The 15,755-nt window shown below is 47.2% G+C and overlaps 1 protein-coding gene across 1 annotated transcript in view; it reads right to left on the reverse strand.

The window, feature by feature from the left end:
- Positions 1-2,166: 2,166 nt before the first annotated feature.
- The window catches only part of DPF3 (double PHD fingers 3), a 193,550-nt gene continuing 179,961 nt past the window's right edge, over positions 2,167-15,755 (reverse strand). The window contains exons 8-10 of the mRNA XM_028506546.2: positions 14,420-14,548; positions 10,405-11,788; positions 2,167-2,921 (exon numbers count right to left, since the gene is read on the reverse strand). Coding sequence (XP_028362347.1) covers positions 11,586-11,788; positions 14,420-14,548 — 332 coding nt within the window. The 3' untranslated portion in view covers positions 2,167-2,921; positions 10,405-11,585. The remainder of the gene's footprint in view (positions 2,922-10,404; positions 11,789-14,419; positions 14,549-15,755) is intronic.

Consider the following 15,755-nt stretch of genomic DNA (forward strand, 5'->3'; position numbering starts at 1 on the left):
GGAGGAATGAGTTCAGAGTTTCAACTGGAAAAGATAAAGTTCTGGAGGTGGATGGTGGTGATGGTTGTGCAACAATGAGAAATGTTCTTCATACCACTGATGTACATTTAAAAATGGTTCAAGTGATAAATTTTACGTAATGCATATTTTACCACAATAAAAAAGTCTAATGAGGATATATTGAGGAAAAAACTTCTTTAGTTCTTTATACTGCTTAGGGAAACTGACGAGGTCCACAATGAATGTCAACATGGGGCGATCCTCTAGAAGACGACAGAGCACACTAGTAGCAGCAGCACAAAGACACGTTCAGTCTCCACCTGCCCCCAGCACGGGCTGGCAATGCTCAGGGGGCAAGACCTGGTGAAGACCAATCTGGTTCTCCCTGACCTGGAGGACCCATCACAGCAGAGCGCCCACCTCCACCCAGGAGCAGCCCATCCCGGTGGGGCTAGCTTACAGCCGAATGGACTGGCAGCTTGGGGACACTGCATCAGAAGCAGCTTTCAGGTAATGGAAACATGAACTCGCCAGCACTTTCCAAACACACACTAAATCTTGCATTCTTGTGTGGAACTATTCTTGGCACCGTGTGACAACAACGTTGGACAGGTACGTTACCTCTGTGCACACACAGGGCTCTCCATAAATCTGTCTTGGTCATGGAGAAGGTGCCGATGGCCATGGTGGGTTGGTGACAGCAACTGTGGACTCAGAGAGCCAGCGTTGGCACCAACCCTGGGCACTGTTTACTTGCCATGCCACTACCACCTGTCAGTCAAACCAATGCCAACCACTGTTCTAAGACCATGCTAACTAAAACAACAGGGTCCAACAAATCCCAGGCAAGCAAGTGGGCGGGGTCCTTTCAGGACTCTCTTCAATAGGATGGTATGAAAGTCGATCTCACGGAGGATGAAGTTGGTGAAGCAAAATTTACAGAGATGCTATAGGAACATTGGAAACAGGCTTTTATTTAACAGGAACTTACACAAACTTGATACAAACCCTACATTAGAATAAGCTTTATCACAATTCTACACATAACTTGTGGGAGTTGGTTGGGGAGCAAATTGTTATATTAGCACTTTTAAAAGAGGCATTTCCTATCAGAAAACGTCACCGTAAAGGGCTACAAAATGATACAATCTTAGGGATCTTCTTGAAGACTGGCCTGGACTGAGAAACCTGAGAGGGCTGGTGGGGTATTAGTGCCCATCCAATCTCCCCTTTCAAAGGCAAAAGAGAGATTCTCAGGCTTAAAACATTCCAGTAACAGCCACCCGAGGACTCTGGATGACAAGAATAGCTGGCATGAGACTGTTCCTTTATTAATCTGATTGCTCAGAGGTGAATGAAACCCACGAGAATGGCCAGGTGAGACACCTAGAGTAGAACCCGGTGCCCCGACCAGTCAAACCAGCCTCCTCATTTGGCCGCAGACACAATGTTGGATTGCGTTTCAGAGGCCACAACACTCACTTGCACCGAAATGGCCATAGGCGGGCAGGTTAGAGTGCTGGCCTTTCTCCTTTACCCCCACCAGCAACTGCATCCGAGGCTTCCCCGTGCGGGGTGGCCTTCCTTGCCTTTGGGAACACTCAGGTCGCAGGTCTCTGAAGCCAGTTTAGCAGAAGATTCCCTTTCCAAGTTTCCTCTAGGAGTTGTTAGGTGACCAAATTAGTATCATCTCAGCTGATACTTACTTTGTTGTCTTTTTCCCCCTCTCTTCCTTCAGTGAATTACTTTATTTTATTTTATTTTTAAAGAGAGGGAAAGGGAGGGAGAAAGAGAGAAAAACATCGATGTGCAAGAGATACGTCAATTGGTTGCCTCTCACACACCCCCAACTGGGGGTCTGGCGGGTGACGTGGGCATGTGCCCTGACTGGGAATTGAACCAGTGACCTTTAAGTTCGAAGGCCGGCGCTCAAACCACTGAGCCACACCAGCCAGGACACTGCATTATTTTAAACAAAGGTGTCTGTGTTCAGATCTGTTGAACTCGCAGAGATGTATTTAATCACTAGATGGAATTCCTTTCAGAACTAGGCCTTGTCAGACACGATAACCAGGAGGCAGGCTGCTTCTTGACGTTCAGATAAACGTGGCTTGCCTGGGGTGGGGAGAAGAGGGTTTTGGCGGGGTGGGGTAGAGACTGCTGATAGCCTTGGTGGCTAATTTATTTCAGTCAAGGCTTAACACAATCATTGAACATCACCAACACTTTCCATAGACTTTTGAAGAAGGAAAAAAGAAAACTGACCACTCCTCACTTACCACATCCAACTTGCAGAAACAAAAATACCTAAAGCACATATATGAATGGCTTTTCACAGAGCCTGAGAAAGCAGAGTTGAGCTTTATTTTCTTAATATGAATGCGGGGTATTTTTCCTTAGAGTTAATATGCGGATTTATTTTACATTAAGTACTCTTTTGACTTCATGTCTTCACAAAGTTTCTTTTCATTTTTCAAGAAGAAGTTACTTTAAATAAAAATACTGTGCCACATCAGCGCATTTTTCTCTTAAACAGTGAAATAAATAAAATAGTTAACTCTTTTTTTCCCCATCAGATCGTTTTCGGTTACTTCTGTTGTAGAGCAATTCCATTCTGAGCTGGCACTTCCTCACAGACATTTAAAGAAAATGTAACGGAGAATTTTAAAAAGGAAAAAAGATCTTCATGTTGCACAAACTTAGGCCATTCCCGACTTTCCTGAGCTGAGCTGAGCTGTGCTGAGGAGGCTTTCCCACAATCCAAGCTCCTCTGTTGGCTGAAACAGGTGCAGGAGGGGGCTGGGCAAGGAAAGAGGAAGAAGAAGAGGAGGAGGAGGAGGTGCAAATCATCGTGCCTTCTTTTCGCCTTCTTCGGAAATGGCTTGATTGAAGGATGCGGAGTCCCCGGGTCAGGGAGTTGACTGCAGAGGGAAAGGCAACGAAAGATAAAAAACAACAGCACAGGACAACTACCTAAAAGGGAAAGAGTAAAATTAAGGGGGTGGTGGAAATGAAATGAACTAAAAAGAAAACAAAAGAAAGAAAACAACCACAGTGAGGATGAACACCAGACCTGTGTCTCCCGTGCCTTGAACATCGGCAGCACGGAACCAGCCAGGAACAGGGCCGGCAGCTGCTCCTGGGCGCCGAATGACACAAGAGACAGAGAGGGCACGCCTGGGTTTTTAACTCCTAGGTGGTGCAGGAGGCAGAACTGGGGGTTGGCAAATCTTTTCCTTTTCCCCTCCACTTGGAAACCAAACAAACTAAATCTTTTCACTGTTAAAATACCCCAGGAGGACCATTACGATGCAATCCACCTTCCTGTCACCTAAGTAGAAATGAGGAGTGCTACGGGAGTGGGCCAGCTGCAGTCACAGAAAACCCCAACTGGTGCCCCGTTCGGTCCAAGGCCGAAAGGACACTGCTTCCTGCACACACCCTCACCCAAAACAGTGTTCCAAGTGAGTCCAGGGAGTCTGCATTGCTCGGAGAGACAACCGAGCCAAGAGGTCCATTCCAGTCCTCAACTAGCTCAGTAATGTTAAGTGACAGGCTTGGAATCTGGTGGCAGTTCAAACCGGGTGGGTCCTTTAGTCTGATTGGGGACCAATCAGGCATGGATTTTGCTTCTGAAATGAAATCTAAGTTATTTCAGTCGTTGGAATGGAGCAGTCGGCACAAAAGAGTAAGCAAGCAATAAAACAAGTACTATCACATTTCACCCCAGAAGTTCCGAAGGGCAGAGGTGGGTGCCCCTAACAGCGCCCATCCGGAACTGAGAGCAGTGGCAAGGGAGAGAGGAAGGGAAGGAGGGGCTTGACTGGAAAACAGCCAAGGGGAAAGGGAACAAAGTTCAAAATCAAATGAGCAGCTCAGCCTCTTCCAAGCTGAAACTCACCATCACCCACCACCTGTCCTTCTAGTACCCAAGGTGTCGCTACTCACTGCTCAGACATGCAGGACTGGGACAGATGGACTTCCAATGCCGAGACTCTGTCTACTTACATTGTCAAAGGGCAGCTGAGAAGGGCCTGGTTCCACCCACCACCTAGGCCTTCCCTCACATCTGTCCGTGTTTCTCCCCCCCACCCCGCCACCCAATCCCATCCCACCCCCCTGTCGTCTCACTTCACAGATCTGCTTGCTTGGTCTCCCTTCCCTGGCTCCTGTCCTCTTCCTTAGTGTTCACGTCTTTGCTCTCCTACCTGCCTCCAGCCCACTCACTCCAGTGATAAAACCAGTTGGGCCTTTCTCCAGACCTTCCAGAGTACCTGCCGCGTGTTCCCCTGTTGAGTGTTCCCCTGTTGGACATCCAGTCAGAATTGTACCCCTGCCAGGAGTCTTTCTAACCCTCTCCCAGTGCCCCTAAGCCCACTGGTCAGAGGTCACCTGTCATCATTTTAGTGAGTCTGCCTAACAACCATACACCATGGCCTTGCAATTTCCTCAGATTTCCACCTCTGACCCCCCAGCATGTGCACGCGTGCGTGGTTCCCACCTCTGTGCCCCTAACATCCATTTTCTCTTTCATGGCTCCTGGTGGAGCCAACGGCAGGCCCCTAGAAGTGCCCTGCCACCTTCTTGGTCTTCTGCTCAGTCCCTCTCAAGGCGGCTGACTTCCCACCCCTCCATACATCTTCAACGTGGCCCTCACCCGTCTTCACACCCTCCTTCCCTACTCAACACACTTCACTGCCCCCTGGGCCTCATCTACCCCTGACCTGACCACTGGATGCCACGCCCAGGGATGTATGACCTCCCCAACCTTGCCATCGGCAGTACTTACTGAGCTAAATCCTTCTACCAATTAGCTCAGAAACACTGCTCACTCCTCTGTTTATTTCCATAAATAATTACGGCGCATTGCTGTTGGGCACTGTCTGAGGGACATGAATGACATCATCTTTGCCCTCAAGGAACACACAGCCTCTGTATCATGAGGAAGAATATAATCTTAATACGCTGCCGTAAGTACTATACTAGTGGCATAAACAAAGCGCTACAGAACAACCCTCAAGCATCTTCTCACATTGTGATTTTTGCCATTTCACACCATTCAGGTTGTAATTCCCAGCTTTGCCTTTTGTTCGTTCTACCTCCACTCTCTCTAAGAGACATTCCTGCCTACAGACTAAATAGCAGTAGTCAATCCAGACGTCCGTGCTGATGGCTTCCTCTAAGAGCATCTCCCTGACTACTTGGATCCACGGCAAAAGCAATCACATCATCATCCCATGACGCTCTTACACACTTTAACTGCTTGTGAATATCTAGCCTTCCCAACTAGGTTGGAAATCATTATGTTGGACAATTAATCCATTGGGCCCAAGCTTAATTTCGTCCTATCCTTCATAGGGCTGAGCAGTCAGTCGTATACAGACTGCTGTTGCCCAGTTCCTAGAGGCCAAATAAACAAGGCACATATGAACTCGAGTATTATCATCCAAGGTCTATAAACACACCAGCCTGAACCTAAGCTGAAAGACCAAACGTCTGAGCCGCAGCAATGGGATGAAGTCAGTCCTGCGCACCCTGATGCGATGCACGGAGAAGGCGGCGGTATCATCCTGTAGTATTCTTACCAAAATTGCGTAACTGATTTTAATCGTCAGGAGACAGCACACAAACCTAAAATGAAGGACCTTCTATGAAATCGCTAGCCAGTACTCTTCAAAAGTATCAAAGTGATGCAAAGATTCCAGGCGAAGCTGGGTTGGACCCTGGACCAGAAAAAGAACCCAGTGAGAAAGCTGGCAGAACCGGGAGAGGCCTGCGGGCTGGAGCATGGCAGCGGTGCGGGCTTCCTGGGCGTGGTCACGTACTAGGGCTGTTTGAAGAATCCAGGTGAAGAGTCTATGGAAATTCTTTGTACTATGTGTGAAAGTTTTTTGTAGAAATTACTTCAAAATTTTTTTTAAATGTTAAGTCTTAGTCATTGGTCGAGGACCAGTACTGAGATACTTTGAAAACCTACTTGCTAATACTTTTTAGCTAATAATTAAGTTCTGACAGGGATCTCCCATCATTCTCCGCTATTCTGTAGATCAGTCCAGCAGAATGACTTTTCCTGTACTGTTAATGGGGTAAATGGTCAGAAATCACTTTTCTTCGGCACAACGGTTTCATGTCAGTGTTTAGGTGTCGGAGCACTTAGGTGTGTGGCCGAAGCAGGGCCCGAAGTATCCACACTCCCGGCCGCCTCCCTACTCCCGCCTGCACTGTCACTCCAGTATCACCACGGCAACAAGGGTCATCGGGAAAGCTCAGCCTTAGTTCTTCAGAAGCATGAAGACTTGGACACTGCTATTCCTTAGCAGGATTCTAATGTGATGAGAGGTTGGGCTTAGATTTGTTTTGTTGTTACAGCATTAAATACCTCCTCTCAATCCAATGAAGTCTTGAATGAAAGATCTCAAAGACCTTTACTGATTTTACTCAAGAAATTTTTGAAATGTGATCGATGGAGAAGTAAGTCAGTATAGACTGAGAATAGAGTATTGGAAGACCCAGACGCCACCTACCCTGGAACTTCAGACCAGTCACCCAACCCAATCGACTCTGTTTCCTCATCAGTAAAATGAGAACAAAGAACATATATTCTATTCACAAGGTTGCTTGAAGAATCCCCACAAAAGAATGCTGGTTATGTACTTGGGTAGGGTAAGAAACGTCCATGTGCCAGACATAGAGAAACTGAGACAGGGATGCATGGCAAAATCACACAGGGATGGAGACCAAACCCAGAATTTTTAATTTTTCCTCTAGAGGTTTCTACTCGCTAGATCAAAAATGCCTCACTCAGGAATTACACAAGTAACATCACTTGCAAAGGTAAAGAAAATCCCCTATGAAAAAATGCCTAACGCATGAGCCCACTCAAACTTTAAGTACAAGTTCAAGATCATATTCATCAGATGTAACAGGAGGCATATTGGGATAATATTAATTAATTTCACTCCACCATGAAGTGAGAACCACCGAGCAGCCCTTACTTCTCTCCTCGCGTAATGACCTCGTGTTCCCTCAAGTGCTATACAGAGGCAGTATCAGGCTGCAGCCCATTAGGTGCACGGAGAGATGCAAAGTAAGCAGGAAGACTTAAATAGGGATACTATTGATGTGAACGTCATAGTTTTATTAAATCCTTCTCTCTAAAATACCAGTAGCAAATTGCTTTACTGACTTTAAAGAGCCTTTAGAAAATGAAATGCTTATTTCTCAATCCCAGTGTTACAGTGATTAGAGGGACCACTCTCTACACGGTATCAATAACAGAAATAAAGCATTAGATTGCTCTAAGTAGGAAAAAACATCAGACAGACAACAACCATAATCACCTTTTCATCAACAATTCCCCCAGGGGATGTGAATGTTGTAACAAATTTAGAAAGTCCTGTATCTTCGATTGTCCTATCTTTGGGCTAGGATTCAGAAAATCAGATGGCATTTCTACAGAACTGTGCATTTTGGGTGGGTGCTTTACTGAGCTGAGGACAAGGGAAACTAGTTGAATCATTTTCATCTCCAAGACTCTAATTTATGTTAAGTTTTGAGTAGTGGTACTTATTTAACAAAAGCAACAACAGATGTGTCGACTGCTCACACAGCTGCTGCAATTCCAGAGGTAAAACAAAAGGAGACTTTTGCTCCTAATGGGCATCAGGATGGAATGTCTAGGAATGATAGTTTAGAAGTCAAACTTTCTATAATATTCTGTATAGAATTTTAATTGGAATTTTCCTTTTGAGGATCTAATTGCTTACTCTGCTAATCCTTTAATAACATTACCACCTAAAGCTACTTGTATATTCATTACAAACACCTCTTTCCTCAACTGGACCTGAGAAAATCAAGGGAGATATATACACATACATCTTCCCCCTCTGACCAAGTATTAGTTGAAAGTGCAGCCATAACAGTAGCCAACAGAGGCATCGTGCTTCCCGAAAAACCTCACGTACTGCATGCAATAGCAGTAGCTACTGGACAGGGCTCTAAAGGAAAGCAGGAAGAGCCTCAACCAATTACTGCAAAAGTTGGAGATAAAGTTCTTCTAGAATATGGAGGCACCAAAGTAGTTCTAGATGACCAGGATAATTTCTTATTTAGAGATGGTGACATTCTTGTGTGTAAACTATTAACAAATCACTATAAAATGATATCCAAAGAAGTTCCAAAATCTTTCATCATATAAAAACTTCCATGTCTCTCTTTTATAATGAACAGCTAAACCATAAATAAATGTTTTGTATTCCCATGCGTATTACACATACAGGAATACAATATTCCTATGTCCCATACATAGGAATATTCAAGGGCAGCACAGAACAACAGTGGAAGTGAAGGGTGCACAGGGGGTCCTGGAGTCAGGGTGCTAGGGGTCAAAACCTGACTCCCTGTTAGCTGTGAAGCCTTAAGTATATTTCTTAACCTTATTACTAAGACTCGTTTTCCTCATGTGTAAGCTGGGGATACTATAAACACCTACCTCACAGCACAGTCACGAGGATTAAATAAACCATCCCAGGGGAGGACTCAGAACAATGTCTGGCACATAAATGTTGGCCATTGTTACATAGAAAAAGAAGGATAAAGACAGAACATCAACCGGCAAGCTGGCTGGAAACTCAGACAGCCAGCCTCTTCCTGCTATGCCTCCTCTGAGTTTCCTTCTTTCACCTTAAGACATCTGCCTGCAAAGCAATGTCCACTCTGCTCTCTCAAACGTCCCTCACTTAACCTCTCTGAGTTGCTCTTTCTCAACTGGAAAATGAAAGATCTGAACTGGATCATCTTGAAAAGTCCCTTCCAGTTCTTTTTTTTTTTTTAGGATGCAAACTCTGAGTCTATATACTACGAGCAAGGTGAGACAAGGTGCTTGGGCAATGTTAAGATATATTACTATGCTCACACTGGCGACACCAACTGAGGAAGATGAGGACATCTAATCACAGACAGGGGAAAAGGAAGATCAAGTTTACTAGTAAAAATTAAACAGAGAAGCACGAGCCATCCTCACATAAATCTTCCCATGGGAGTTTCCCTTGTTGAAACAATTCTTTATGCTCTGTTCCCCTTTAGAACTCCAAGCGAGACCGAAATTAAGTGGGTTTTCATAATTTTTAATTATGTAGTTTTAAAATTGTTTTCAAATTTAAAAGTAGACTGTCATTGAGAATTTCAGGACTATAAACAACTGGACAGACTTCAAATGATAGTACCGATTGGTCAGACATGTTTTATTCACACGGAAGCTCCCACCTCACCAGTGAGAGGAAGCCATAATGCCGTGACGCCAATACCTGAGTCACAGTAACAGAACAAAGTCCAGAGGTGAACAGTGACAGCAAAGGCAGGCTGCATCCCCTCAGCAGAAACCAAGGAGAACCAACTACACTGGCTTTTCAAACACGTGTGCACGCAGGAGTCTTAACTGTTGGCGGTTTGTGCCGTGTCCTAGGAACAGGGCCACGTACCGATGAGGAAGAACATCCCAAAGGTGGGTGAGGTGGTCCCTTTCATTCTCTCACAACTGAGAACAAACGCCCAGGCGGGCACTTACACATTTGAAGCAGGAGACAAGTGGAAGCCCTTTCTGTCTCCGGCTACCGGAGAAGCACAAAGGGCCCACGTGTGGGGTTCTTTGCTTGGTCCATGCTTTCGTCTGGTTGGTTGGTTATCTGAAGGAGAGGTCTAATTCATGAGGACCTGCAAAGGCTAGACTGTCAAAGCAGATCTTCCCAGACACTTAAAAGTAGCCTGTTGCCTGGGTGGCCTCTCTCATCTGCCAACCCAAGCCAGATGGCAGTGCCCAGGTCTCTGGACCCGTGCTCTCAGGGAGACCACAGAACCTGACCACACTCGGTGGGAGTTCAGCATCTTCACGTCAGTTCAGTTGGGTATTGTGCTTAACCAGAGATTTGCTTTCATTTGGATGCATTCCTTTAGCTGTTAAATTGGTGCCTGGAGCAAGGAACATCAGCCTAAACATGCAGTCTCCCTATGGCCATGTCCCCTCGTTCCTACCCAAGTTCGGCAGCCAACTCCAAAGTCAGTTCCCTGGATGTCCCCCTCCTCCACGTTTAGCCAGTGAAGGCAGTTAGTCAAGCACTACCCCAGCCACTTTCTCTTATGCTTGAGCCAGAAGCCAGAAACCCCCCATTCTCCACAGAGCCCAAGCAAGCTTCAGTCCTCTCACACTGGGCCCTGGCCCGAGTCGGGGTGCATGCGCACAGACAGCAGAAGGCGAGTGGAAGACTCTTCAGTAGCCACGCCCACACTACCAAGGGACCCAACCCCAGAAAAACAAAAACACAAGGTAGGGGGGAAAAGGAAGGAAAGGGGAAAATAAACAATTATGACGGTTTGCCCTCCTGGTAACACAGGTCAGCCGAGACGTACCTTTTGACCAGGACTGCAGAGAGGTTCATTCCTGGGTCTGCCAACAAGGTGGACGGTCTTCTCCATTGCCCCAGGGGCCTTGATCAAGTGTGGCTTTGGTTTATTTCAGGAGATGCTACTGGAAACATAAAACAAAGTGCCTGGAGGGCACTATAAAAAATAGAAGAAATACGGGAGGCTCCATCATCCAGCGGGAATTTATATGTTTGTAAACAGGGGCAAGGGGGGGAGGGAAACACACTTCAAGCATCATTCTTTCTTCCACAAGTGCAGCCTCAGGTGGTTTTCTCACTGCTGAGTCCATGACTTTCTGCTTACGTTCCACTCCTGCCTCTGGAAGTTGCTCTTCACCAGGAGGAAAGTGAGGAAAACCAGCACCCACCGGACAGTGGCTACGCTGAGGAAAAGGAGCCCAGGAGGCACCTCACGGGGCCCCCGGCGCTGGAGGGAGGCCGCGCACGGCAGCTGGGACTTCTCGGAAACTGCTGCCGTCTCCTCGCAAGCAGGGAGGAGGATGGAAAGGCCAGGGAGGAGACACGGGGAGGGGTCTGCCGTGGGGAGCCACAAACGCCGTGGGGTGCCAAAAGTGCGATCACCTCCCGTCGGGGAAACCCCCCCGACAGGGTCTCCCTGAACCAATCCTCCCCCTGGTGGCTTTCTTCTAAACAGATATTACTTCAGGTTCTTTGATTTCCCTTCATTCCCTCTCTCAAAAAAAAAGTCAGTTTCTAGTAGTTAGAATATATAAATAATAATTTATTTAATGTAATTGGTTCTTTGTTTCCAAACCCCAATGTTCCTCCTCTCTTCATTTTGCCAATAAATATGAAAACTGAGGAAATCAATTCTGTTCCTGTCAAAAAGATCCCCTCCCCCCACCCCCAAAAGAGATATTTCGCCTAACCTCCCACTTCTCTGGAAAATAAATAGCACATCACAATGCATCTTTCTGAGGGACTACTGGGCTCTTCTGTCCTGTTGTGTTTCAGTAGTTTGTGCTTCTGCTGTACATACTCAAAACAAAGGGAAAGGGGTAAGGGGTGCGTGGAAGGTAAGAGGAAAAAGCAAGGATGAAGAGAAAACCTAAAGTTGTCTTTCATTTTAAAAAAATATATCAGAACCAGAACAATGACCAAAGTCAGAGGGTGATGGCTAATTGCCCAGCGAGTCTATTCGTGGGTTTAGCAACTGCCCTTTTTATCTGCTGTGGGCGAACCCCGGCCACTGCGGCGTCCTTGGCAGGAGTGAGGCTCTTCCAAATCGTCCTCATCAAAGCCGTGGAAAGTTGAGGTGTCACTTTCTGACGTGGAACCGAATAAGTCCTCCGTGGTGCGTGCTGCGGCCGCTGCCTCCTTCTCCTTACTGCCTTCTCCTCCCAAATGAGCTGACATGTATGATGAATATATCAGCACATGGGTTAAGCAATAGACAGCATTATTAATATTCTTATTATATTATCACAATGTTATTCTTCACAGCAAGATCATAAACCATTTCACACCAAAAGAGATTAACGGGTGTGTCACCTGGTGACAGGGATTTGGGGTACAAGGACAAAGCCAACAACTACAGGGGAAAGAGGCATCATGTCCACCACGATATATCCGTCCACAGCTCTGACAGTGGAAGACTCACCGCGACATGTCTTTCTTCTCTTCCGGATACACGCACACACACGCACACACACACATATTCACTCCACCCCCCCAGACAATGAGTTTACTTGGTGGCTTTTAAGTCTGGTTGGTATTTTTTTGGTGTTTCCCATTGGCGTTTCTGTGCACAATGTTTGTCCTTCACTTTGACAGTCAGCTCTACAAAGGTATTACTGTCAGCCCGTTCAAGGTGGTTAAGCCTCCCTCAGTTTTATTCTTTTTTTTTTACCTGCCTCTAATCCCATTCTTTCGGTACCCTTTCAAGTCCGCCCTTACACCGTGGAGCTCATCTGCACTGAAAGTACACAGCAGGTGAAAGCTGACATGGTAGCTATTAAGAGCCCCTAGTTTGCTTTAACCACTGGACTGTGTTACTGTGATCTGCACTCGGGCACACGTGCGTGCACACACACTCACATGCACCCAGGTCTTTATTACCCCAGGAAGTCCACAGTTGTCAAGTCTAACTCAGAGCACAAAGTGAAAAATAGGGTTTCTATCCTGAAATCACTCAGGTTTAAACTCCCACGTTCTCAGTGGACCCAGGAGTGCTCCCAGTGCCGGGAGGTCATGACGTGCCACACCTGGTGCCAGTATCAGGAACCCCGCTTTGCCCCAGGAAGCGGCGGAATTGAGATGGACTGGAAGACAGCTCTTCCAAGCTCCACTCTCTTCCTGAGAAGGACCCCAGGGAGGCCCTAGACAAGTATCTGTAACCCTGCTTACCAAGCTCACCCCATGGGCAATGCCACCTGTTTATTCCCAAAGTGTCAACTATGTCAGGAAAATCAGAGTCAGATCTTAACTAAATTATACACCCGAGTGGCCCCTGTGTCACAGAGCACACGGATCCTGGGAAGCAAAAGCTGAGTAAAGGCTGTGAAGAGAGAGGCTTCAGATAGAAAAAACCCACTGCCCCCTTCGGGGCCCCCACGGATCGGACTCAAGCACCTCATCCCTGCAGGGAAGGAAGGGGGACATCACAGCCGCCTGCACCGAGCGTGCTGAAGCCGCCCTCTCACACGCACCCCACAGCAGGCGTGCCACTCCGCCTCTGAGGGGCCGCTCACTTTCTAAAAACGCTGAATTTCATTTTAACTGTCTAAGCCCCAGAGCCCACTATCCCATGGGCCCTCTTTTCTAGGCTGGAACCGGGACAACCTGCGGTATCACGTCTGCGAGGTAAGTGAACTGACAGCGCTGCACGGACGGCCGCCCGCCAGGGCCCTTACGCGTCAGGTGCTGAGAGTTGTGTGCAGTGGACACCAGCCCTTTGTCAATCACTGATTTGCTACTCAAGTCAGTCTTGAACCCCAAACAACACAAAAGACAAATTAAAAAAGGCGGGGGGGCCTAAGGTTCGTGGACAAAGCCAAGGAAGAACTGAGCTGCTACAGGAAAGCCAGGTGAGGCCGTCTCAGTGCTGTCCTCGGGACTCAGAGCAGAGGAGACCGGGGAGAGAGTGGGAAGGGGCAACGACCCCTCGCTGCTGGAACCGCCTGCCCTACTGAACTGTGTTCCACCTACGGCGTCAGTAGTTGACGAAACCAAACGTGAGCGTGAAACCTCTTCTTTGGCCTAGTTATGACATAAAAAAAATCCCAACCAACCACAACCAGCCAAAAGTAACGGTTTGGTTAGAACTGAAGAACAACCAATAGCTTGAATAAAACTTGAAAACCTGAACTCACTTTACGAATGAAGGAAGAAAATCAAAGTCTTTTTTTATTTTAGTCTTCAAAGATGAAAATTTAGTCTTAAAGATGAAAATTTCAAAACATGCCACATCAACTTCAGACTTGCCATAAGAACACTTGCCCTCTTGCCCTACCAGGGTCTCTCTTTTGTTCCACTGAGAGAGCAGGATGGCGGCCAAGGGACGTGGTATTTACGCCACTACCGAGGAGCTCAGGGGCCGCTGACTCCCACAGTGCAAGTTGTGGCTGCTCTCCCAGCATTTATGTTTCTGTGTTCTCCCACTGTGGCCCAGGCAGTTGCACAGAACAGACACGTCTTTTGGTGCATGCACATCACCCGACACAAGGAGGAACACTGCCCGGATCCCCAGGTGTTTCCACACTAGCTCACGGTCGCCCACAACAACACACACAAAGAAATACCCACTTCATGAAAAAGCCAAACACCAAGTCCAGATTTTCTCCTTTCCCTTTTTCCCTGGATCCCAAGGCATAATTTTGTTTCTTCAGACCCAAAGAAGAAAAATACCAGATGACCTGAGAACTCCTCTCCACCACCAACTTCCCCACTCCACCCCGCAGCCCCCGCAGAAGAGGGCAGAGGCACGCAGGTGGAACCGCCCCTGATCTACGGGCACAGATGCAAGAAGGGGCCACACTCACCAGAGCGTCCACAGTCTGCACAGGACACCAGCTCCTCGGGCCGCCCACTCTTCTTGTTCATGTTAGAGCCCCCCAAGCAGAAGTCACAGTAGTTGTTAGGAATGACTGTCCCATCCGGTCCTTTCTGGGCTGTAGAAACATTTTTTTAAAAATCCAATTTTAGGATGAGATAAATTTCTACCGGCCCCTCTTCTCCCACAGTGTGGCAAAATCTGTTCCAGAAAGAATGGGAAGTGTAGAATCTGAGCTTTTGTTACAACCAAATTGTCAACCTGGGGTGTTTTCTTTGTGACCCTCCTCAGTTTAACAGAACCATTATTTTCCAAGCCACCCCAAGTTTAGTCTGACTGTTTGCAAGATTTGCCAGCTCTTTGTTTTCACAGAAACCAGCCTGCTCCTCTGACCGCATCGCTTGAAGAGCGCAGCACCCAGAAGGCCTACTGGGCAAGTGAGCATCTCTCACCCCCGAGCAACCAGCTCCTAGGGCCAAGGCCCCAGATAGCAGAGGGCAGTCATAAAGAGCAGTGTGGCTGGAGGGAGCGAGAATGGTCAATGCCTAGGCCTGGCCCTTGGGAAACATGCTCGCATTTAGGAGACACTCCTACTGTCCCTGAGTAGGAATCAAAGCAGCATTCATTGATGGGTGGTCACTTCTAGAAAGGCCACTGAAGATGCTGTTGGGGACTCTGAAGAACATCTTGGCAGGTACACAGGTGTTCACTCTTCTTCAGCTGTATGTCCCCAAGTCCAGACTCGCTGGTCAGGGAAAGTACCCAGGACTAGTTTAACCAGCAGAGCCCAGGTGCCTAGAGTCAGACTGGATACTTAGCTGAGCCTCGTGCCAGGGATGGGCTGAACAGTGAGTTAGTGAGCATGCCTTGAGGCTTAAGGCCCTCATAATCCCCCGACGATGAAAATCCTATTCAAAAGCGAAGAAAAATCTGGGGACATGATATGAAAACCAGAACCTTGTGAGAACAGCACATATCCTTGAGCACTGAAATCATTCTCAGTTTCTACTGCCTGGGTGCAAGGCCTTGGACAGGTTCTTGGCTGGCGAGAAACACCTCCATTTTCCTGTTTTTCTATCCCTATTGTGGACATTTCTGTCACATCAACACTCCCCGTTTGTGACTAGGAAGAAAAGTCCCTCCATTTACGGGATCAGCCTAAACCACGGGGGCATCTTCCTCCTTGCTATACCCAATGTCCGCTATCTTTCATTATTCACTGGCTAACATTAATCAGGGTCCCGTAGGGTACAAATCTGTAAAAGGAAGCAGATATGTGAGCAGAAACACCATCCAGGCAGTAAGTGATAAACGGATTCACCCAC

Source organism: Phyllostomus discolor, chromosome 1, assembly GCF_004126475.2.
Source record: "Phyllostomus discolor isolate MPI-MPIP mPhyDis1 chromosome 1, mPhyDis1.pri.v3, whole genome shotgun sequence".
Lineage (NCBI taxonomy): Eukaryota > Metazoa > Chordata > Mammalia > Chiroptera > Phyllostomidae > Phyllostomus > Phyllostomus discolor.